The sequence below is a fragment of the Homarus americanus genome, unplaced genomic scaffold (assembly GCF_018991925.1).
Source record: "Homarus americanus isolate GMGI-L3 unplaced genomic scaffold, GMGI_Hamer_2.0 scaffold29478, whole genome shotgun sequence".
NCBI classification, from domain to species: Eukaryota; Metazoa; Arthropoda; class Malacostraca; order Decapoda; family Nephropidae; genus Homarus; species Homarus americanus.
Window position 1 is genome coordinate 1,594,036 of NW_024747997.1, and position 25,320 is coordinate 1,619,355.

The 25,320-nt window shown below is 39.5% G+C and overlaps 2 protein-coding genes across 10 annotated transcripts in view; one reads left to right on the plus strand and one right to left on the minus strand.

The window, feature by feature from the left end:
* The first annotated feature begins 382 nt into the window (after positions 1-382).
* On the plus strand, positions 383-6,561 carry LOC121879970 (ectoine dioxygenase-like). Its single transcript, XM_042386844.1, has 7 exons — positions 383-528; positions 1,656-1,746; positions 2,657-2,846; positions 3,285-3,379; positions 4,246-4,423; positions 5,138-5,350; positions 5,617-6,561. Exons 1-7 carry the CDS (start codon positions 522-524, stop codon positions 5,704-5,706), a joined length of 864 nt encoding a protein of 287 aa, XP_042242778.1. The 5' UTR covers positions 383-521; the 3' UTR covers positions 5,707-6,561.
* The window catches only part of LOC121879966 (band 4.1-like protein 5), a 65,289-nt gene continuing 46,338 nt past the window's right edge, over positions 6,370-25,320 (minus strand). For 2 of the 9 annotated variants that reach the window (XM_042386827.1, XM_042386826.1), the window contains 15 exons: positions 25,202-25,244; positions 24,549-24,627; positions 23,201-23,298; positions 22,805-22,925; positions 22,387-22,474; positions 21,483-21,673; positions 21,237-21,374; positions 20,474-20,979; positions 18,048-18,218; positions 16,289-16,498; positions 15,797-15,881; positions 13,663-13,716; positions 12,042-12,120; positions 11,112-11,792; positions 6,370-9,605 (listed from right to left, as the gene is read on the minus strand). In XM_042386827.1, coding sequence (XP_042242761.1) covers positions 9,405-9,605; positions 11,112-11,792; positions 12,042-12,120; positions 13,663-13,716; positions 15,797-15,881; positions 16,289-16,498; positions 18,048-18,218; positions 20,474-20,979; positions 21,237-21,374; positions 21,483-21,673; positions 22,387-22,474; positions 22,805-22,925; positions 23,201-23,298; positions 24,549-24,627; positions 25,202-25,244 — 2,745 coding nt within the window. In that variant the 3' untranslated portion in view covers positions 6,370-9,404. Of the gene's footprint in view, positions 9,606-11,111; positions 11,793-12,041; positions 12,121-13,662; positions 13,717-15,796; positions 15,882-16,288; positions 16,499-18,047; positions 18,219-20,473; positions 20,980-21,236; positions 21,375-21,482; positions 21,674-22,386; positions 22,475-22,804; positions 22,926-23,200; positions 23,299-24,548; positions 24,628-25,201; positions 25,245-25,320 lie in introns of those variants that run through there. The other 7 variants (XM_042386830.1, XM_042386829.1, XM_042386828.1 and 4 more) reach the window with 7 other exon arrangements.

Here is a 25,320-nt window from a genome sequence, read left to right on the forward strand (position 1 = left end):
GTTGCCAGATACCTCAATAATAGCGCCATCTATTGGCTGCGTCTAAAAGCTATTCGTGACGTCACATACATTGATATGAAGTCATGAGTGATTTTTTTTTTACGTTTTCCATTTATCTTAGACCTCAATCTTCATCTTATGTATGCATGTATGTATACATATAAAGAGAGAGTGATAACACTACTGTATAATTTTCAGACTCCATTGCCTCAAGATCCGAGAGTTCAGAAAATAAAAGACTTATCTTTTCTCTTGCATAATTATCATACAATTACTGCAAGTGATGAATAACCTGTCATGGCGTTCCATAAATTTGGCTTGAGGTCCCAGCTAGTATTATTACCAACTATTTTACACTCATTCCTGTCTTGACTTTTGAGTATATAGTCTTTGAGGTGGACGGCGACGAGTGAGGGCCCGTCCCCGCCTCCTCCTCGGGGACGTCAGTAGCCTCGTGTGTGTCGTCGTGGTGGTAATACTTCAGTCGACTTCTCTCATCATATTCTTGGTTTCTTCACATTATGGCAGGTAAAAATTTTAATCTTAATTATAAGTCATATTCCTACAAGTACTGCTTGTGTGTGTGTAGTATGCTCGGTAAAAGTAGAAACACAATTTTTCAAGTTCAGTGACAAACATTGCCAATAATCACACAAACACACCAATTACGTTACATGGATTAACAGACAATAATATGTAGATCATTACTTTAATTTTGAACTTAACAGGTTTGATCATTAGTGATGTTTATTAGTCATATCGATCCTCGAGGTTAAGTTAGGTTATTATATTTTTACACTTATTTGATTTTACTTTAAATGATTCACTGAATAAACACTAACTATTTATATTATAATTTACGATAATATATTCACATTATGCGGCGGTACTAACTCCCTCGTCGGGTGAGGAGGTCCCAATTAATTTTAATTTAACGTATCACCATTTATCAGCTTTCTAGACATTCGGGTTATTTTATAGAGAAAGAGATAGTGGAGCAGGAGAGAAAGGGAGGGGAAGATTAGAAGGGGGAACGGGAGATAAAGAAAGCGAAGAGCACACCCAGCACTTAACACAGACGACCTTGAATTTCTTGTCACTGGGTCCTTGGGAAACCTTTGGGGTCAAACCACTCCAGCACACTCAGTTGGAGTCACCACAGCAACAACGTAATAATTCACCCACCCACCCCAAAGAGCCGAGCCACACAGTCAGTCAAACCACTCCAGCACACTCAGTCAAACCACTCCAGCACACTCAGTCAAACCAGCACACTCAGTCAAACCACTCCAGCACACTCCAGTCAAACCACTCCAGCACACTCAGTCAAACCACTCCAGCACACAGTCAAACCACCCAGCACACTCAGTCAAACCACTCCAACACAGTCAGTCAAACCACTCCAGCACACTCAGTCAAACCACTCCAGCACACTCAGTCAAACCACTCCAGCACACTCATGTCCACTCCAACGTCGAGACACACACAAACTCATACAACTCTAGCTTAGAAATAAACACGTCAACTAACACAGAAACTGACAATTCTTTAGGTTCACTTTATTATTTTTGATGAAGTTGTACCCATGGACGAGTCATTGTACTCAAAGGTCTTTTAATTACTAAATACTGTGTGCTAATGTAAATATTTTCCAGAGTCATCAGTAATCACGTACAATGAGGCGACGTTCACAGTAACCCCTGCCATTAAAGCTGCTTATGACACCAATGGCTACATACTCTTGAGGTGGGTTTTAATTTGATTTAATTTGACTTTACCGGGTAATTATTCATATATTTATAAACATTACACTATTATAAGTCTGTTGTAACCATTTTGAGTTTTTATAAGGTTACGTTTTTATAGGCAGACCACAAGTTAATGCAGTATGGGAAGTTATTATATTATAGGTTTTTTGGGGGGATGTGGAATGTTAACGTTAAGTAATAATACCAAGCTTAACCATAATCTAGTCTTAATCTCATTTACTTCCGGGTGAGGGATAGGTTAAGTTCAGGGTTTAAGATCAGCAATAGCTAGGGTAATGGTTGATAAGATAATGGAGTAAGATATTTTTCATATGTGATAAACATATTTACACACGCATGGAGGATCACATGAACTTTAGGCACCCTAGGGAGTATCAACTGAACTTTAGGCACCCCTCAGAGGCTCAATTGAACTTTAGGCACCCTGGGGAGTATCAACTTTAAGCACCCCGGAGAGGATCAACTGAACTTTAGGCACCCCGAAGAGGATCAACTGAACTTTAGGCACCCTGGGGAGTATCAACTTTAAGCACCCCGGAGAGGATCAACTGAACTTTAGGCACCCCGAAGAGGATCAACTGAACTTTAGGCATCCCAGGGAGGATCAACTGAACTTTAGACACCCCAGGGGAGGATTCACTGAACTTTAGGCACCCCGGGGAGGATCAACTGAACTTTAGGCACCCCGGGAGCATCAGCTGAACTTTAGTTTGGAAACAGAGTAGTGGATGAGAGGAACAAATTACCAAACATCATTAACTAGAATACCTTGGATAGCTTAAAACATAGGTTGGATGGATATACGAGTGATAGGAGTTAGGTGTAAATGGGGCTGCAGTTTCCTCCATGCTTATGTTCTTAAAACTTGAGCGACTTGAACTCTCTAGACAGGTACTCAACCCAGCGGAAGTTCAGAAGATGCGTAAAGCCCTGGAGAGTCCACAGATGCAAGAGAACGCCTATGTGACAGCTTCCGGAGACAGCAGGGAGACTCGCATGATCTTGTGGTTTTATGCCAAGGACGACGTGACTGGTGTGCTAGCCAGCCTGCACAAGATTGCTGGTACTATGGAGGAAGTGAGACTACTGCTGACATTACTTACATTTACTTTACTTATTTATTTACCTAATTTAATTTGATCCAACATAACTAAACCTAACCCAACCTAGAATAGCCTAATCTTAGCAAACCAAGCTTAATTTAGCTAAACCTAATTCAACTTAACCTAACATAACTTGACCTAACCCCATCCAACTTAACCTGTTTAATCTAATTCAAACTAATGGAGCCAGATCAAACCTAACCTAAATTATTTATTCATTTCCTACTCTGAAGTCAAATTGTTTCCCTCTTTATACTGGCATTACAGCTAATTGGGGGGAACAGGGTGTGTTTAATAGGCTTGAAGTTGTTTATAAACCCATTTACTTTATTGTATCAGCTAATAGAGGAAATGGGGTGTAATTAATAGTGTTGAAAGTCGTTCATTTACACAGTTATTGATTGACTTTCAGCTGATGGGAGGCGATGAGGTATACCACTTCAGCAGTAAGGTGTTGATGAAGGGACCTAAGACTGGCGGGTCATTCACTTGGCACCAAGACTATGGGTAAAGGTTGTGTTAGTTTTGTTACTGTATGAGTGTTAGTCAAGCCCAATGAATGCCTCACCTGACTTGCTGTAGTGGCTCACTTACTGTTCATCATTACTTTATACCTGTGAACATGACACACACACCAGGTATGGTATACTGTACGTGTTTTAACTTCGTCTTCTGTGTGGGATGTTTCTTCTGCAGTAGTGGACTTTTTGATGTCACTCTAGTCTTCATTTACTATTTATTGATGTATTTCCACTGTGTGTTTCTTATCTCCATTTGTGTGTGATTTTCTGGGTAATGTTTGAGAATTATTTTGAACAAGTCTGTTGTTTTATTCTCAAATGTGTTTATTTTAATGTGATGCTGATGGGTAATGCTTGGCTGTGTGAAGTAAAGAAGATACACACTTATGGCCTTGTTGTGGCTAGGAAACATCATAGCAGGCCACAACAGGAAGAGTAATGGAGTAATGAAAGTGCAAATGGCAGGAGAGTTTGTGTTTGTACTGTATTCTGGCCACTTAGTGTTATGCAAGGGCAGATCCAGGGGAGGTCCTTGGGGTCTGGAGCCCCCCCTTTTCACCAGAAAATTCCAATACTTTTTCTTTAATGCAGTATTGTACTCCAGCATTTTTGTATAGTAAAAAGTATTTACTATTGACTTCAGAATATCTCCCAATATCAAATGCACATGGCTTCAAAATGGGTGGGCTGCACCCACCAAGTTCTCCCACCCACAACTTTTTGGACCCCTTTTTGATATTCCTGGATTTGCCCGTTATACTGCGGATGGAAATGACTGAAATGTGAAAAATATACTGCATACAGAATATTGTCTGTTCTTTGTTTATTTATTTATTTATTTTTTAATTTAAGTTACTTCTACAACTGGGGTTACCTGTACCCAGACTCTGGCTCAGTCTTCATCGCTGTAGACGACTGTACCGAGGAGAACGGCTGCCTCCAGGTGCTGCGTGGATCACACCGCATGGGACGTATCGACCACAAAGTCCAGGGAAAGCAACTGGAGGTTGACCCAGAGAGAGTAGAGGCTGTAAGTGAAGAGAAAACATCATGTTTGTGGGCCCTATAGAGAAAAAGTAGAGGAAGAGGTCTTTTAGTGCCTAGGATACCAGCAACTGTCTTGTGTCGACGTCAACACCTTGGGTAGCTGCACTGTCTATGTATGCTGTATAGGTTAGGTCAGGTCAGGTCTGGTCTGGTTCAGTTAGGCTTGTTTGGATTAGTCATAAGGTTAATTTGGGTTAGATTAGTTTGGGTTACATTAAGTTCTGTTGGATTGAGTTAGGTTAGGATCCTCTGTTTATCTCCACTGTAATACTATACTTGTACTGTCCGTCTATGCTATTTGTATACCTGTACTGTCAATGTACAATATCTACCAGGAAGGGTCCAATGACTTCCAAAATGTTACATGCAACTTGTGATGTTCAGGGAGGGTTGGTATACTGATCCTACTACATTTGGTAACTGAACCTCATATTAATTATGCCAAAATAAATACACATTGCATTACTTATGTTAAACTATATACCAAAGTAAATGCATGTCCCAGTATCTATCAGCCGTGGTCTCATAATGTTTGACACAGTGTGGACAGATACTTTTATGAGATACTGTACACTGTATACCTGTGTCCTGCAAAAATGTAGACAACAACATGAACCATCTTACTCTTACTGAATTTGTATTTAATTCCAGAAGTAGTGTTCATGTTACAGATGACTAAACTCGTTCTCATGGATAGGCTAAGGCACGGCTGGATCAAATATCCATGGAGATGAAGGCTGGAGATGTGCTGTACTTCCCCAGCACCCTGATCCACTGCTCTGGCCCAAACACCTCAGACCAGCGACGATGGTCTTATGTCATAGCCTACAATCAGCGCCACAACAAGTCCTACATGACCCCTGAACACCCTCGCTACACACCCCACCCTGACTACACCCCTCTGCCCAAGGTAATATTCTCACAATATAGTATATTAAAACATATATTTCATAGTTTCAACACTGTATCTGTCACAATAGTGATTGAATAGGATAAGTAGTTATAAATTACTGTGCTCACTCACCATAAATAGTTCATTTGTTCCCTCATATTGCACAGCTTTTACTATTTGTTATCATGTTGTGCAAAATGGTCAGATCACAGTACCCCCCCCCCCCAGAGGCCAGCATGTGAGAGTTCTTTCTTTGTGATTATTTGTGGTATCTGTGTTTCCAGTTACCCAACACGGCCCTGCTGGAGTGTGAGAACTACAACACAGAGGGCAAGTGGTTCCTCAAGGCCGAGGAGGACCGTGCAAGGGATTAGTCAAACATGTATTGTAACCCAAGACTTAGTCACAACAACTACACCTGGAGTTAGTCAAGAATGAACAGTGCGGAGGTTTACCATTATTATCGTGCTTGAGATTAGTTATCGCCCCCATCACTGATTAGCTTTACCTCTACTACGCTTTGGATTAGTGGTTATTAATTACTGTAGTGGTTGTCATAAATTAGTAATCCTCCATCACTTGTGGTTATGGTTTAGTAATGTAGTGTAGTTGTGTGTGAAAGAATTATACATGTCCTGTTGACTTAGAATAATTCCATACATATTTTCAAGGCTAAGTTACTTGTAAATTTCTATACAATTTTTTTATGGATTTGCTAAAGTAATTAAACATTAATTTCAAATTCCAAGAGAAAAGGTCAAACCAATCTGACCTTGATTTTGTTCAGATTCTTACTATAGGTCCTACGTGACACTGATAATGATCCTGAGGTGCAAGAGTTCACATATGGAGGAGAGGCTATGGTGGGCCAAGAATGACATGCAGAGAGGTTATAAGAAATAACATCAGAGATTAAGAACATAACATGAGAGGCTGGATCAAATAACATACAAGTAAGTATAGACAGTTACAGTATACAGTACACCCACATCTGCACAAACTTGTATACTTTACACTGGATAATAATACAAAACGAATCATGTCACACACATATATTACACCTTCACTGTACAAATAACACTTGCAACACTATATCATTTCCACACTCTTGAGGTTAGTTAGCCAAGCTGCCATAGCTTTTAACAATTTACCTACTATGTATTAAATATATGAAATGCATTACAATGATGAAACTTTATGAAAATTATTAAACATTTGCTTCCATGTAACTCAGCCTTATTTTCTTTACCATAGAAGAAGAAGAAGAAGTAATCACTTTGATGGATCTTATGTACTTTATGATGTTAATATTTCTCAGCATATTTTTGTTACTGTGAGAGACTTAAGAAAATTGCACCTTTTTACAGACCTATAAAAGGTTCCACCTGACCTGGGAGGTTGAGAATATTCTGTAACATAGATGTATCAGTTCATTTAGTTAAGTATCATCTTGGCTTCATAATTCTGACTTCAACAAACAGTAATCCAGGAATGGCTTGAACTACGTAATAAAATATCTTCCGGGCAAATTTATATTTGTGGTGTTTTGCCCTTTGAGGAATGTAATGTAGAACAAGTGACCATTACTGCGACAGACTACTCAAGTACTGTACTACTTAAGGCCGAGTTAAAAAAATACAAATTTAAACTTACTTCATAAATGATATGAAGGAGGTACAGTACAGTCACCCCACTCAACAATATTATGCACCTCAGTGGCACAATTGTTAAGACTGGTACAGTACTGTAATTTAATAAACACCGATACTTTCATTAACAAACTGTGTGATTGTTTTTATATTCTCAGCAGCATCCATCATGGTGGTGGGAACATGATCTACATTTTTCAAGATGATACACAACTTCATAAATTATAGTGAACTAATTTAATTCAAACAATGGAAGGTTGAAGTTATTCTTGGACTTGTGTTCACAGAAGTCAATATAATGAAGCTGTCAAAGGCAAGACGACAATAACACACTAAATGGACCAACACGTATGTTCAGGTTACTCACAACCTCACAGGTGTTCTGGAACCCTTTAATGTACCTGTAGGAAGCAATAATCTTATGTGAGCCCAACAGAACTAAAAGTAATGAGGAAAAATTCCTAGAGAAGCATAATAATAATCATATACTGTAGTACATAAAACTCACCTAGTAATTAGTGTAAAAATTACAGATGTAATTATTGACTGAATCATGTAACATTCCCAGCATGTTAACCCTATAAAAATACACTTGATATAAAATTACTCCTATTTCAACATGAAACATTTTGTCCTTATCAATGAGACGATATCGGGTATGAACTGCTGCATGCTACATAAAAAACAGTAATATGGTCTACATGAAGTCAGAATGCAGTCCATACTGTGGCCAAAATAGCAAGTTTCAACAGTCCTGGGATGTGCTACAACAGCTGCTGCATCTTGGGTTGGGACAGGTTACCCCCTGCACTCCTGATACCAATTTTTGAAGTCCTACCACCAAATTATAAGGTAGAAAAATAGTATTGTCAAAAACAAGTTCTGAGAGCAGCATGAAGTGAGAAACATTCAAGCTTACTCATTTCTACTTGTTTGTTTACCTATAAGACCATTCTCCTTTATTGAGATCTTTGGCAAGATCCAAAGGAAATGAAGACAACAGAGTAGTTTGAAAAGCACAATGTACTCATAACCTTGTCAGAAGAAAATTATACAAGCTTGGTATCGCTTATGATCTACTGATAAGGCTGATACATAATATTGCACAGGATTTGGCACACTGAGCATCTCCATCATTCAGCGACTACTTGCATTTATGAACCTCTGAGCAAGACTATGTAAAGTACAGGTGCAGGAAGCAAGACCCTATACACAGATAGGGGGCCAGGAGCAGGTGTGACAGCTGACTGATCAGTAACACAAAACTTGGAACAATTTACTTTTGTTTGGCCTGCTGAAAGTCCCAAGGCATTTTGACACACAGGCCCAAATATTGTACATAATATATGCGAAGAATATTCATTGTTATCATAAATGAAGAATGGTTAACGGTAGGATCAATCAACATTACTAAGAATCTCGAAATGGAAACCAAGCATTTGATACAGTGTAGCTACCAGTCATAGATATTACTTAAATCATAGGTTCTCATCATAGATAACAAAGGAGGAGCTTATTTAGTCCACACCAGTCTTCATCAGTATAAACTCTGCACATACCATAATACATGTGTGTGTAACATGCTGAGAATCCTTGATTTATAGTTCTATAATTTTGGACTTGTAAATATTGTAAAAAATAATTATAAAATAATATCCATAACATCAACAATCAGATCTTCAGAAGGATACAATATTAGGTTTTCATATGTCATTCTCTTAAGTACAATAGCATGTCCTACAAGCCCAACACTGATGAGATGCAACACTGTGGACATCTCGACCATCTCTCAGAGTTTCCAGCCCTATCCAGCTGCCTATTTATTCCTTAAAACTTTAAACAGAAAATTATCTATCTCCAATAATGAAATAGTCAACATACAATCAGGTAACAAAGTTTATTAACTTGAAACTCTGAGGATGCAAACTGGATGTCCACAGAAGACATTAACTCACATGACAAGTCCAGCACATAAGTCTTTAATAACTCGGCTTAAATAATAAAAATCTAATTCTGGCATCCAAGAAAATTCTCAGTGTGTCCACATAAACTAGTGAAAAGATAACTATATAAGAAATCCTTACAATTAACCATTCAATATGAAAATTATGAGATGACTATATACACATAGTTACAGTTAAACGACCTTAATCATAATGGAAAGGCTGAGAAGGCACATCATATTACCATTATAGTTGTGTGGAATAGCTGCAGTCCCTTCAAGGATAACTTAAGGAAAGTTACATTTTTAAGTAAACATATTCACCTTTGTATACCAAGAAATTATGTTAAAATATTTTAATGTGGGAGTACTAAGCAACAATTCCATTGTAATATGAAAGTAAACAAGACAGGAATAAGTTTGGATACACATTTAAGTTATGTAAAAAACAAAAGAAGTGCAAGTTGACTGTGGAGTGGTCTTACAGCTCCGTGGTTATCACCGTGCGCATCTTAGGGGCCTCCAGTTTGTTCGAGAGTGGGGGTACAGGGGGGTCAGCCACTAGCCAGGGAGACATCTGATTGAGGGTTGAATTAGCAGTGCTCTTGGTCACCGTAAAGCTGCGGTTACTGGTGGACGACACTGACCGCGTCACAGGCTGGTTTCCCGAAAAGGTGGTTTCCTGCACGATACAGAAATATTTTTGTATTGACTAGGCACTGACTGGGTGTTGGAAAGACTAATACAATACTGTAATAGATAATTTCATAAACATTATCACTGGCTTACTGAAGAATGCTCACTACTGTACAAGTCAATGACAAGTACAGTATATCATCCTCATTGATCTTTATGGCATTAAATTACTTAAGATAGAAAGACTGAATGAGAAAGTATAAAAGGTGGGTGGATGATATATACAGGCATATATAATGTAGTATGTGTGGTTATTATCTACAACATTATTAGATATTTACATGATAGGGTGAGAGATATACAAGTAAAATAATTAGTAGTACAGTAAGATGCGTGGACAATACTGTATGATTCACTTTGAAAGACGATGGGAGGAGGGAGGCACCAATCAGGGATAAACTGCCATAAGTTAAAAGATTATCATACTACATAAAACAACTCATTTAGAATTACAATACAGTATAACTATTAAAATAATGTCCTAATGTTTTCTACCCATAAATAGAAACATGCTAAGATGTAAAATAAGAAAAACAACAAGAAACCCACCGACTTACATATGACACCTATGTCATAATCCTCCTATGATGTAACCAGCAAATGTTAAGAACACAAGAAAAAGAAAAAGTATAATTGATTAAAATGAGACAAAACAAAACATTCATCTGTCTGAAACTCTTTATACTATACATCAGGAAACAAGTTATAGGAAGAAACATGTGAACAGTTAAGTATTATCAACACAACACTGACAATAACAGGAGATAATAATTCTTAGTTGATATTTATATACTGTAGCAATCTTCTCTGTTTTTCATTCAGTAATGTTTTTGTGTTACTTAGGGATGAGTTTTATAACGAACAATATTCATGTAATTATTTTAGTTATTCATCCATATATATATTAATATATAATATTTCATATTAATATATAATATTTCACTGTGAATTAGTCTGATACAGCACTGTACAGTATAGGGTTTACCATAACACTGATACAGCACATGTATTTAATGGTTAAGTCTGACTGTTAGTGAACTAATTCCCTACGATCATCTTGTGTTATTTTTATCTTTTAAGACAACTTTTTTGATTTAATCCCTTTTCCACTCCTACATTATAATTTAATACAGTAAACTTTACTGTGTTGTGACAGTGAGTCACTTGGGCAGTGTGGCCGGTATTGCACTCAACCAATTTCACTTCCTCAACAGCAAAATTGGGTACCCAATCACAACTGGGTCAACTGTAGGTGCCCTGAGATTTAAAGCAGTAACTAAGCCTTAGGACAGGAGGCAAGCGCTGTATCCACTGCATCCCTGTACAGTATTATTAAAATATAAAGAAAAATATGAAAGAAATAATTTCACACGCACATAAAATAAATCAAACTACCTTACCAATACCAGTCATGCACACACAAGCATAGAGGTGTTAAGGCAGAAAACTATATACTGTACATATATGATACTGAAATTACTGGGGAACTTACTTTATGTGGATCCTGTGTGGCCGGTTGGTCTGGTGAGAACGAAGAGGGGGAGCTTGCCTGAGAGGAGGTGGATGATGTAAAGGAGCGGGGAGAGTGTGGTGGAGATGGAACACCATCGGCCGGAGTATCAGAAGGAGAGTAAGGAGGACTAGGGCTGATCTCACCGTTACCCAGAGATTCCTCTGCCCCACTACTGGAGGCCGGCTTGCTGCCGGTCATGGTTGACGTTGTGGAGCTCAGGGAGGAAGGGGAGGACTTCACAAAGGGGTTTGAGATGACAGCGGCAGTTGTGGTAGACACACTGAAGGGATTATTAGTTACATTACTGGAAGAACTGAAAGGATTGCTCGTGCTAAAAATGCTGGATGCAAATGGGTTGAAGGGATTACTATTAAAGTTGTTAGTGGTAGAGAGAGAGATGCTCGTGGTGGTAGAGGAAATAGAAGAGGTATCAGTCAAGTCTTGAGAAGGAAGAGTGAGATGGTCTAGGGCTGTACTCTGGCTGGGGGTGGTGAAGTGGGTGACTGTGACAGGCGGGTCTAGGGTGAGGAGAGGTGTTGAATCCTCGCCAGGCTGCTCCCTCCCCTCCCATGCCTCCAACAAATGTTGGGGTGGGTTGCTGCTGCCTCCACTCTCTCCGACACCAACGGCACCAAGGGACAAGGTCAGCTTGTCGCCTCCCTTCACAATATCAAGCAACAAAGTGTCAATAAAACAATTTAAATACCAATCAAAAACTGGGATGCAAACTTAAAATAAAAACATTAAAGCTAAAACAAAAAATAATTAGGACAAATAAGCGATGAACTGAGGATTCACTAAAACCAAAGTTTTATAATTACAGTACTACAGTACTTCCAACAGTACATTAGCAAGTAAATGGTAAAAGCATAATATTGTAGAGCATCAAACACAACAAACCTTACTCACCACAGACACAAATGTAGCACCCTCACTGTTCCCACAAGTATCAGCATTACTGGCCTTCTTAATGCGAGGCAGAGAACCACTGAAACAAACACACCAATCACACAACTCCTTCATAAGCAACACAAACAGATAGGCTATGTAATACTACAGTACATACTCACCTCTTGGTTGTAACTTCTGGCTAAAATCTAAACTTAAGAGTCATTCTATGGTAAAGCTCAACCTTATCATTTTTATGCAGCAACAACTAATATACTGACTACAGTATTATCTAGGTGGAGTTATCTATTTTCTGTTATATATATAAAGATATTTGTTAAGTTTACTGTTCTTGTGTCTTTCACTAAAAATATACACCATGATGATTTCCCTCTAGTAAAACAAAGTGAATTTTGTGGCTTAATAAAAACTTTAATTAAGAGTTAATGCACCAATACACCCCTGCTGGAGAAGGACCCCCCCCCCCCACCTCCAATACTCCTGTCTAGCCTCCTACTTCAAAATTCCATCTTAAATATTTCCAAATAAATGTAAACTTAATCAATATATCAATCAATATATCCAGAAACTGCCAATAAGAGGATCTCCACTTTTAAAATAAAATAAAATATCTAAGCTGGTTCATAAAGGCTAAATGGTAACAGTTAACAGGAAAGTCTGCCTTAACTACTGTGTATAAAAACATTATGAAGGTTAAAAAAATGTGTTATGTATTTACACAATCCAATCGCAGATACTGAAATATTAATGATAATAATATTTACCGTATTTTCTCACCTCACGGTCAATAACTTACATATTATCTGTAGTTATGAATACACGATGAAGCTTGTGACATTTATTATTAGTATTTAGCAGCACAGAGCCAGTTAGTGTTGTGTAGCCATGCAAGTGTTAGTGTAAAATGCATGAGGTTACTGACAACAATATCCTCTAAGTGTTAATAAGAAGCCCCAACCACTTAGCACAGTGGTGGTAATTGAACAACCTTAAAGTACTGTAGAGTTAGTGTTTTATGGTCTTGAGACGATGTTTCTTAAGGAGTCATGAGCCACACCTATCGTGACGTATACAACATTAGACTGATAACTGAAGGCTGAAAATTATAAATATTCTGGTCAGTGAAACCTCCATCTGATATACTGTACAGGTATTATGAAGAGTAGTTTATCAGATGTGAAACCTCCATCTAATGGACAATATCAATGAGGTTTCACCGTATGAAATAATTCACTGGAGGCTAAAAATGAGATGATTCTGATACAGGTCTGTCAATCTGAGAATAAGTGATATATAAAAAAAGAATAAGGCAGTTGTAAGGATGTCAAGTGGTGGTTTACACATCAATTATGACTCATAGGTGAAGGAAACAGTATCAAAAGTAGGTCAAGGTTGTCAATGAACTAACTGTGAGCAGCTACAAACATGTACGGTATTCTGTCCAAGATAAAAGGTTATATTACACGTACAGTATTAAGAGGTGAGTGAGTTTCTGGTCATGATCATTTGTTAGATATAAGATATGCATGTGAGGGTGATGACATTAGTAATTTTTCTTGGACAAATTAGGCGGCCAGACTGGCGAAGACAGCATGCTTGGCTATGCACAAAGTCACCTTACCCATCATTGGCCCCCTCTGGCTCTTCACTACAAGCTGAACTATCTGCCACCTCCCTATAAAATTACATATGAAATGTCAAAAACTCAAAGCTGTGACACAATATCATAGAAATTATAATATTTAGTGAAAACACCATATATCTATATAGTTGAATTACTTACATTGTCTAAAAGATATGGTGTAAAATGGTTGTAATAACAAATAAATGTAAATGATAGCTAAGTTTGTGGGGCAAAATGTACACCAGGGCAGTAGGGTGGTGAGAGTAAGGATTGTCAACATCTTCAGTAATGCCGGGAGAGATGACTAGAGAAATTAAACATACTGTGTGTGAAAACTAACTAAAATAAAATAAGAATATGAATAAGTATTAAAGATCTTGTAGGCAGCAAGGCTCGGTACACAAGGAGACAATGTGGCCAGCACTGCTCTCAAACACCTACACTCCCCCTAACTAAGATCAAGTACCCATTCACAGCTGGGTTGACTAGGGGTGTATGTGAGATGTATCCACTTGGCTGCCACATCACCATATATATTGATGTGAAAAGTACTAATAAATAAGGATAACTGAATTCATTAGTTTACTATAGAAGGACTGGAGAGGTAGTAAAGAGTATGCCTGAAGGACTACCCTGAGGATACAATAAACCAAATGTCTGTCTGGTAATATGAAGGAGAGGAGAGGAAAGAGATATAACTGATACTGGATGTAGAACTGACATGTGCTGAGTACTACAAACTGAGGTTCTTATATATATACAGTACTCTACATATACACTGATGATAAAATAATATCAACACAAAAATGTAAACTGCCTGTAAACAATCACTAAAAAGTCCTAAAATAAGTATACAAAATTGAACACCAGAGGAGATAATATACAGTATTATCTTCAACAACTGTAACTTAAACAGAGGCAGTAACTGGAAAATAACACACACACACACACACACCTGATAAACATCCATATTATCGAACTCAGCCTTGATATGAAACTACAGTAAAAGTTAAATTTCTCTATGATACACAAAGCCATTCTCAGGTCACTACTCTGACCACCAGTACACCCACATCAATTGTCACACCTCATCTGTTGTGTCACCAGAGATGTTATTATCACACTCCATCAATCAATCATTCATCAATTGCTTTCCACACTCTTTTCTTCTTCTGTGTAACACCTCTTCAATTACTCTACTCTACACTCTCTTCCTCCTAGAAATACGCAATAAACATATCCTCAAGAACTTTATTATATGCTTCATTTTATCATAATCCCCCCCATTAGTATCAATCTCTGGTCCACACTATTCTTGTCTTCCTAGGATATTAAACTCCTCCTATTTCTCCATAATCTTATTTACTCAAAGTCTTATTTACTTTATTTTATGAAGCCTTGATCTCATTTCCCTTCAAATTATCACCTCTTCAATTCCTCTAAAACTACAAGAACAGACAGAGAAAATCTGTCCACTATGACTCCGAAAGAATCTTAAATCACATACAGTATACAGTCATTTGTTCATTATTTATATCCTGTATAGTTTACCTGAGTTGGTTACTTCCTATACAGTATAATGGTTCCTAAATAAGCTTCTTTAATACCAAGGTTACCAGACTTATATATACAGTATATTTGTATGAACTTTCATCAATACCTTACTTACCTTTTTGTATCCCATAAATGTTTCTCTAAATTCCTTATGACTATTAAATGTAAATAAACCTCCTAAAGAAACTTAAATTCCTCCTTAAGTTAGGCTTTATAACTTTGCCATACTAGATATTATTTCTCTTCCATTAGAATCATAAGCAAGTTTTTGGAAATTACAATAAACTTGTAACTGACTTCACTGATGCACTAATGTGTGTGTGTGTAATAGTTAATCAAGGCTTACCTCTCATGATCACATATAGCTTTTGGGTATCTCAGGCCCATGGGAGGAAAATTCTAGCCTGAATCCCTTTTAACATAATTGTACATACATCGATCAACATAAAGACGTGAAAAGCCATAAAACACGACGTTGCATATGGCCGCACAAGGAGGGATGAATCAGTGGAGCCTACACCCACTACACCACACCACATAATACACTACACCCACTACACTACATCCATAAACTTACCCATTGGAGATCTTGAGTTTTCCACATGAAGCTTTGTCAAGGTCTACACTAAGAGGTCCCTTTTTCAATTCCTCCTCGGCCTTGGCTGTGTAAAATATAATAGAAGTAACTTTAGTAATGCATCATGATTTGTTTTCTGAAAATAATTTAAGAGTAACCCTTCCATCTTGAAATTACTTATAACCAATTTCATACATCAGCTACCAACACCTATCATCGGTAGTTTGGTTTTTATTTCCTGCTCACTTCTACCCATGTCCACCACACATCATACAGCACTCAATAAACACTACTCTTACAGCATCACAACTCACTATTTACCACAATTATTGTACCCAAAAACCTCTCCTTGATTACGTAAATTACAGTACGTATATTCAAATAATCATACAGTACTCATACACGTTGGTGACTTTAGTAATGAGCTTCATACAATAACATACAAAGATATAAAACTGTACTGTATTGTATTGACACTTTAGATTAATTCACCTTTCAATATATTTGACTTAAACTGGTCAGGAGGAATTGGACGAGCAGTGTTCTTGGTGAGAGTGACCTGGTTGTTGGGCACCACCACCACCACGTTGACGTCCTTCACCTTGGTGGAGGAGCTGGACGACACTTTACCTCCGGTCCCGTTAATATTGCTCTTGTTACAGTTGTCCAAGTTCTTCATCTTGTTCACCAGGCTCTCTGCTTCTGTTATAACAATATTCGTTATATAATTTGTCATTTCTTGGTCTGAATTTGTTATGACTGAGGAGAATGTACAGTCATCCACAAAAGTTGTGTCACCTCCCATCCTGAACCACAAACCTAGAGATTCAGACTTGTGAATCCAAAGCAGTTATGAACAGAATAATGTATCAGTGTCTATTGCTTCAGGTTCAAGAGTCTGAATTTCTGGGTTTGTGAACAGCCAGTGAGGCAACAGGACTTTTGTGGGTGACTGTACAAATCTACATACTTGTTTTGAAAGGCACACACACACACACAGTGGTCCATAAGGAAGAACCATTCAGATTATTATTACAGAACATGAAATCATTCAATACTTACAGAAGAAATAAATAATATGACAGAAACATTCAAGTCATCACCTTCTTTTAATAACATACACAGTAGTACAGTGGTTAATACACCAAGTAGGTCATGCACAGATCATTTGTCATTTTATAAACCTGGAGTATATTTTCCTCCACTACTACTGAGCTGAACAAGATTATTGAGGTGGAAATCTCAGGTGGACCAAGTTGGTGACCTTTGTTAAAATCCACTTGATGAAAACAACAGTTACCTTAATCTCATCATATTACCCTGGCAGTATAACGCCCAGCCCCTGAATACAATGACATAATCCCATAAATTACAATGTCTTAACCTGTTCATTATGGTAAATTAACAAACAGAATGCTAAAAAAATTAAATATTTTGTGGAAACCATTCATGCAGAAACACACTATTTATGAGAGGAACACAATACCTAAACTGTATTTATAACCTTTCTAGCAGGCAATATTTTGTGCTACCATCATCCATCACACACACACACACACACACCTATTCTACCACAATCATCTAATTCTAAAGTGTGTTGTAATGGCAAAATATTAAACTTTTTTATGTTCAACACAATCAAAGAAAAAAAAATCAAAACATGCAGAGAAATGAAGTGACAGATTCTAGATAAAGTCCAACTCAATCTATTTTCTTATGAGGTACAAAAGGTAGACCTCAACAAACGTGTGTGTGTGTGGTGTAGTAGATGTGAGTAGCAACAACTTATCCTAGGCGTATGCATCAAGAGGTGAGATTACACAACCTGGGGTCATGCTGTTGGTGTAGCAAATCTTCCATATTGTTAATTCAGAAAAAAAAGCATTACCTCAACTTATCTACTGTATTCAATATATTAAATGTCAGCAAACTGCACAACAGGCATGATACTAAGGACAATACTGTACTGTACTGCATTACTAGATATTAGTTCCAATTGTTACTAACACTACAAATTTTACATCTTTTAAGTTATTATCAATGATGTGAGAAGATTAGTGGGAAAAATTTTACAGTTCAATATCAAAATGAAAACAGGAACCTGCCTGTGACTTCTTCACCAATTTATCTTCCAGAGAGTAATCCTTAGCCAGCAGCAAACCACCATAATAACATGTACCATACAGTATAAAGCAGCCAGTTATACAGCTATACTGTGCCACTAGTCCATAGCAACACTGACTAATCTTACCTATAGCCCCCGTGGGCTGTGGCAAGGCCTCTGCCCCCATCTCTTTCTGACTAGGCTTAGCCCTGGCCAGATCATTGACTGAATTGTCCAAATAGCTTGGTACTGTTGTGTATCTGGACAAGTTCTTAATCAAGGTGTCTAGCCTGTCTTCAGCAGCATACGTGGCATCGTCTACAGGCCCAGGAGAGCAAGAAAAGAGAGAGGATGAATGGTGAGACACAGGTCATCAGGGTAGTGGGCAGCAGGAGGGTCAGCTGTCTGGAGGGAGGATGACTACAACCTTGTGGTCAGGTAGGTGAGCTGTTTGAGAGTCAACTGTGACAGCAACACAACTCAGTCCAGCAGATGACTCGTCAGACAGTGAGTCTAGTTTACAGCATGAGAGGAGAGAAAGCTTAAGATTCTCCACATTATGCAGGGAGTGCTAGCACAGCTGTCTGTCAGATGAGGAATGTTGGGGAAGGATGGCCACTGTAGCAGCCAGAGAATGGGAGGAAAGGATTAAGGTGCACCAGAGTGAAGATAAAGGGATGCAGAGGTCCTTAGGTCAGTCAAGCATTCATATGCCAAACTACAGTAGCATTCAACAAGCAACTGTTGAGTTTAGTAAGGGTAAGTATATTCTTGAGCAACCATACTTATATAAATATACAGAATTTCAAACAAACTCTAGATTGTGACAATAAACCTATTATCAACAACTATGGGATGTTTCATAAGGATTTTCAGAAAAAATTAAAAAAATTTCTTTGAATATCTAATTGTATATAAAATAATACCACCAAAGATAACAATTAATTGTGGCAGACACCTGAACTGTACAGCAGTAGGGGTTAATAAGACTAGCTTCTCAAAACAGAGACGTCACAAAATATAAGAAGAGAAGCCCGAGTCACAACTACTGTACTGTACAGCATTAAGACAATATACCGCCCCAGCACCACTACAGAGGGCAGCATGTAGTGCACCACAGAGCACACTTACAACACCAACTAATACTTACCGTCTTTATAAAATACAGCAGCGGCACGGGAGCAGCACGGCTCGGTTTAAACAATTAAAAAATAATAATATAACATTGTTATACTCACCCTACATATGTATACAGTTCATGAAATGTATATATGTATGTACAGTAATGTATACAGTTCATGAAATGTATATATGTATGTACAGTACTGGATACATCATTCATCAAGAGTACAGCATACACCACACAGCTATTTGGGGACTTGTTATCGAAAGGGAACACTAGCACTGAACACATCTACGACAGCAGTAAGAGTGAATGAACGACAGTGAATGAAGTCTTGTGTATATTCTGGCCGCCCTGCATCATACTCTAGTACGATCAGGCTTAAACGAGCGGAGAAAAGTGCACGAATCCTCGTCTGTGTTGCTAACTCTGTTCTGGCTGATGGACACAAATATGGTGTTACTGAATCAATGGTTAGAACTGTTCAGATATTTAGAGATAATTTCTTCCACCAGTGTAATAAATCATATTTCCTCTTGCTGGAAGTTTTGGGAATTGTTCAAAATCATATCACAGATTTTAGCTCAGAGGAACGTTCTCTATATATCGTACCTACTGTTTTTAAATCTGTTTTATATACTGTATCTTTTTCTACATATCTACTTCTCCATACATAAGTAAACAAGTCTTTCAAATTGAGAAGAATAAGTTTTGGTACAGCTACATGTGTCATTATTATCAAAGCTGGAGAATATTCCAAAGATGCCAATACTGTACCTAGACTGAAGAGGAAGATGTACTTGTTCTATCCACAGCCTCTGACTCCCTGAGCTAACATGACCTAAGAAACAATGTGCTGCCAGAGTTACACAGAAGATGTGGCATCTCTTCCTTCACAGATATAAATTGTAAAATAATAAATAAGAATTAAGAAATTAGTACGTGATAAAACTGTACCGGGTGTAAGTGTGTAGGAGACCACAGGACAGAGTTACAATACTGTACATACTGGTGTGTCCGTCCAGGGAGAGCCAAGAGTCGAGGCAACACATAGACTCCCTCCTAACTTAACAACCTTCAACTTACTTCTCCTGCAGTGTGACCTGAGGCAGTAATTCATCAAAACAAAAAGATAAAATCAGGCATAAGAAGATAACAGATCTATAAAAAATACTGAGACTTTCAATTATCTCAACCATTTAATTAGTTATTTCCTCACTAAATGAAGACTGGTTGGAAATAAATAAAACATTATGAGTTCCGTCAAGAATATAAACGATCATAACTGCACCAGACTAAAGAAAACATTATCACTTACCAAAAGATACTGTCAGGAGTTGTGTATTAAGTGACACGCATACAACTACTGTATGTTATCTACAACAATGTCTGAGGTGTTGATATCATGTCCAGAATCTGCAAAAGAAGGTAAGACAACATCAAGAGGTACCTGTTTCATCACTTGAAGGTGGAGAACCTGCAACAGCACCACCAGCTGAGGCACAGGTGGAGGAGGTGGTGGAGGAGGCCTGGGAGATGATAGAAGAGGTGGGAGGGCGGGTGAGAGTAATGCCGGCTGAGGGGATGGGTGAGGAGGGAGCATCAAGGGGTGAGGGAGGAGGGGTTGTGGTGCAGGACGGGACAGTTGAGGTGCTGGACGCTGATGCTATGGGCTTGGTGACACTGGTGGTGCTGCTGGTGGTGGAAGTGGTGGCCACAGTGATGGCAGATGTGGCCGAGGCAGCAACGGTGGTGGCAGCAACAGCAGCTGCTGATACAGCCTCAATGCTACTGCCTCCTTTTCCATTTTCTGTCCTCCTCTCTATCACGCTCTTACGCTGCTTCTCTCGCACAACGTGGCTCTGTCGTCTGGCAAACCTCTGACTCGGTCGACGTTCAAATTGTACCGTACGTCTAGCTCGCTGCTGAAGTGTTGTCTGGAACTCTGTACGTCCACTGAAATGACCATGAACTTCTTAATAAACTTATATTAAGAACAATAAAGTTAATAGGTTATACATTTACAAAACATTATAAACCATCGTCTATACATGACAGATGAATGAACCCTTCTACTTAATTTTCTATAAATACTTTTATAAATGCTGCTCAGATAAATAAGTCAATAACTTACAGTACAGTATTTATAAAAAGGAAAAAGGAAATTAAAGTAACTGCTTAAATACCAACATAAGATAAAGAACACAACTGACCTGTATCTGAACCTTGAACCCATCCTGAAGAAGTTCTGTCTCCCCGAGGGACCTTTACTGGGAGACTTCAAGCGGAAGAAGGAGTGATGCTCAACAGCACATTTCCATAGGTGTTTACAAGCCTTCTCATTGTGCAATCTGAAAACACAATTTTGTTTTAAATCATACATGAAGGATTAATTCTCAGATTCCACTTTATAACGGAGGACAGCTAGAGTAACCTTCCCTCTCTGCCTAAAGCCTCACCTAAAGACAAAAGTGTGTTCTTGTTCTCGCTCCTCGTCGTCATCCTCCACCACCATCAACGTCAATTTCTTCTTCTTAAAGTCTAGACGGGTGATCTTGGGCCAGAAGAACAGTCCAATCTTGGTTTCGTCCTCAAAGACCAGAATACCAGTCGGGGTGAGGCCAAGTCTGTACCCCTGACCATCTTTTCCCTGTCAAAACCAATAATACCATCAATGTGTGTTGGAGACGTCTCACCTTCTACTGAGATGTGAAGATGACTTGGGTACATTGTGCTGCATTTCTAAATTGTCTTGTTAATCGTCATCTTGTGTGTGAAAACTTACAACACAACACAACACACTCCATCAATAGAATAAACTTACTATAAAGCATATTTACACAACAATAAATAAACACAGAGTACAGTTCTACCTACTCCTAGTACAGTACAGTATAGTAGTAACCCGTTAATATGAAAAATAGTTATTCTTGTGTAGGGCGACATTAAACTGACATCCACATCATGAACTACACAGTAAATATAGACCAATCAAACAAGAAGACCAAGACTAAAAAAAAAATAATTAAGTCATTACTGTTAACACAAGCTGGAGGGCAGAGTGAGGGAGAGTACGGTGAGCATGACAAGCTGGAGGGCAGAGTGAGGGAGAGTACGGTGAGCATGACAAGCTGGAGGGCAGAGTGAGGGAGAGTACGGTGAGCATGACAAGCTGGAGGGCAGAGTGAGGGAGAGTACGGTGAGCATGACAAGCTGGAGGGCAGAGTGAGGGAGAGTACGGTGAGCATGACAAGCTGGAGGGCAGAGCGAGGGAGAGTACGGTGAGCGTGTTAGTGACGGACGTTATGCAGGAACACGTACACTGAGGAGACAGAAAAAGTACCAGAGTGACGGTAGACTCACCAGTACTGTGTGCATGTCAACACCGTACATCTCCAGGAATTTGGCCTTGTTCAGGTAACTCTGCTCGGCCTGTGCTGGTGTCAATCCACTGTCATGAAGAGATGGAGAAGTTAAACACACACACACACACACACACACACACACAAGAAGATATGGTACTATACTTCTATCATTATAAATTCAATTAATAGTTAAACAAAACACATAAACTCTCACCATTAACATTAACAAACAACTACAGTTAAAAAGTGTCAATTACGTCCCAGTGTTGCATCAATGTTCAGGCAGTAGGAAGGATTAACTTAGCTTGTATACACCCCTGCGAGACACACTGACTACGCCTTATTTAACTCGTAATTCATGAAACATTACTCGTGCGATGTGACTCGACAGGTGTAAACAGAGAGGTGTGACTCACTTAAATTCTCTAAATCTCTCGAGCGTGTCCTCCTCCATGGCGTCCGATTGGTCGGGGCTGAAGTGGAACTCGGAGACGAAGCCGGCACTGTGGACCTCGGGATCATAGTCGCCGAGTTCCGCTGCAAAACAAAACACAGGTCAACACACGATGGCTTAAGGTCATGTTGGGTACTGAGCAGGTGAGTAAATGTTTCTTCATATAATGGTGAGGGTAAGGTAGGGTAGGGTAGGGTAAGGTGAGGGTAAGGTGAGGGTAGGGTAGGGTAGGGTAGGGTAGGGTTAGTTTGGATTAGGTTAGATCAGGTTTGAGGTTACATAAGGTTAGGTTGGGTTAGATGAGGTCAGGTCAAATTACAGTAAATCAGGTCAGGACAGGTCAGCATCAGATACTCACACTGTAGACTAAGAGCGAAGAGTTCAACGGCCAGCTGGTAGGGGACCTCCAGCTTCCCGGAGATGATGTCTTGTTTCAGCTGCAGGAAGAACTGGTACCTGGAACACATACAACAACACTGTATTACTGAGAGAGAGAGAGTGTGTGTGTGTGTGTGTGTGTGTGTGTGTGTGTGTGTGTGTGTGTGTGTGTGTGTGTGTGTGTGTGTTTTTGTGTGTGTGTGTAGGTGTGTGTGTGTGTGTGTCTCATTATCAAGAAATGACCTTAGAAAATAATAAATAAAGCAAGATCATGAACACTATTGATTCTAAGTATTCCAACTTTATCAACAAAGATCTGTCAATGCTGTAATGGTGTGTGAATGTGATATGGCTGACACACACACACGAAAAGAGAGAGAGAGAGATGCATGCGGTTGTGGAAACATATGATTCTCTCTCTACCACACATTGACAGATGGTGCAGGGGGGGTGGGGAACGAGCAGGTTGTGGAGGAGGGGCAGGTTGTGGAGGAGGGAGGTGGAGGGAGGGGAGTGTGGTGGAGGAGGGGAGGTGGTGGAAGGAGGGGAGGTGGTGGAAGGAGGGGCAGTGGTGGAGGGAGGGGCAGTGTGGTGGAAGGAGGGGTACAGGGAGGAGGGGAGTGGTGGGAAGGAGGGCAGTGTTGTGGGAGGGAGGGGCAGTGTTGTGGAGGAGGGGAGGGGTGGAGAGGGAGGTGGTTGAGGGGAGGGCAGTGTGGTGGGAGGGAGGGCAGTGTTGTGGGAGGAGGGGAGTGTGGTGGGAGGGGCAGTGTGGTAGAAGGAGGGCAGTGTTGTGGAAGGAGGGGCAGTGTGGTGGAGGAGAGAGAGAGTTCAACTTGGGTCACTCACCTGGCATACCACTCTTCCTCCTCCTCCTCCAGCTGATGGTAGATAAGGTAGAGAAGAGAAATGGATAGGAGGGAATAAAGACGGAAGTAGAGAGAATGAATAAAAAAAGAGGAAGTAAGGAAAAAGTGAAGAGAGAATTAGATAAAGAGGAGGAGATAAAGATGAGACTAAGAGAGAAATGGAAGGAGTTTTAGGAGGAAGAGGAGTAGGAAGAAGGAGGAAGAGGAGAAGGAGGAAGAGAAGGAAGAAGAGGAGGTCATATGAGGTCACCTGGGGTAATGAGTTCACCTGGGGCCATATGAGGTCACCTGGGGTCATATGAGGTCACCTGGGGTCACCTGGGGTCATATGAGGTCACCTGGGGCCATATGAGGTCACCTGAGGTCACCTGGGGTCATATGAGGTCACCTGGGGTCATATGAGGTCACCTGGGGTCATATGAGGTCACCTGGGGTCATATGAGGTCACCTGAGATCACTCACCTGGTCAGCTCCTCTCTCAGTAGGTTAGGTTCCTGGGGGTAAAACTTGACCTTGAAACGAAACGTGTAGGGCGGTCCAACTGTAAACAAACAAATAAAAACACCTGGGTTATTATATTACACACACACACACAGCGGGTCAATACAGTACGTCTTGTAATGAGGTCTCTGTAACCCCCCTTCTTCCCTTCCTTCCTTCCTTCCTCCGTCCTCTCCTTTCCTTCCTGTACCCCAGCTCTTCCTATTCCATTCCTTCCCTTCGCCCTTTCCCTTCAATTACCCTCCTTCCCTCCCCTCCCTCCTCACCCGTCCCCCCCTCACCACACAGACGCCGCCTCACGACTCAAGGAACAGTACAGTAGTGTGCCGTAAGTGTTACTCCACGCTCCGTAAATAAGACCCCACTGTGTAACTCCCGGTATCATTTAACTACTAAACGTCTCAACTAACGCAGTCTCATTAAGTGTTCTTGTAAGTAAAGCTATTAATTATATCTACTTACACAGCCTTAAGAGTGTTGTTGTAAGTAAAACTGATAAAGGTATCTTACTTATGAGGTATAATAAAGTGTTCTCTACTTATAAATATTCTCCCTCTACTTATAAAACACAAATTTCCTACTAAACGTACTTACAACATTTATGGTGTACTTACTTTTAACCTGTTTCTTGATGGTCTTGGTGGGGTCGAGCCAGTGCTGTAAAGAGGAGACCTTATTGGTTAACACACACTATGACACACACACACACACACAATAAATACACTCCTACACG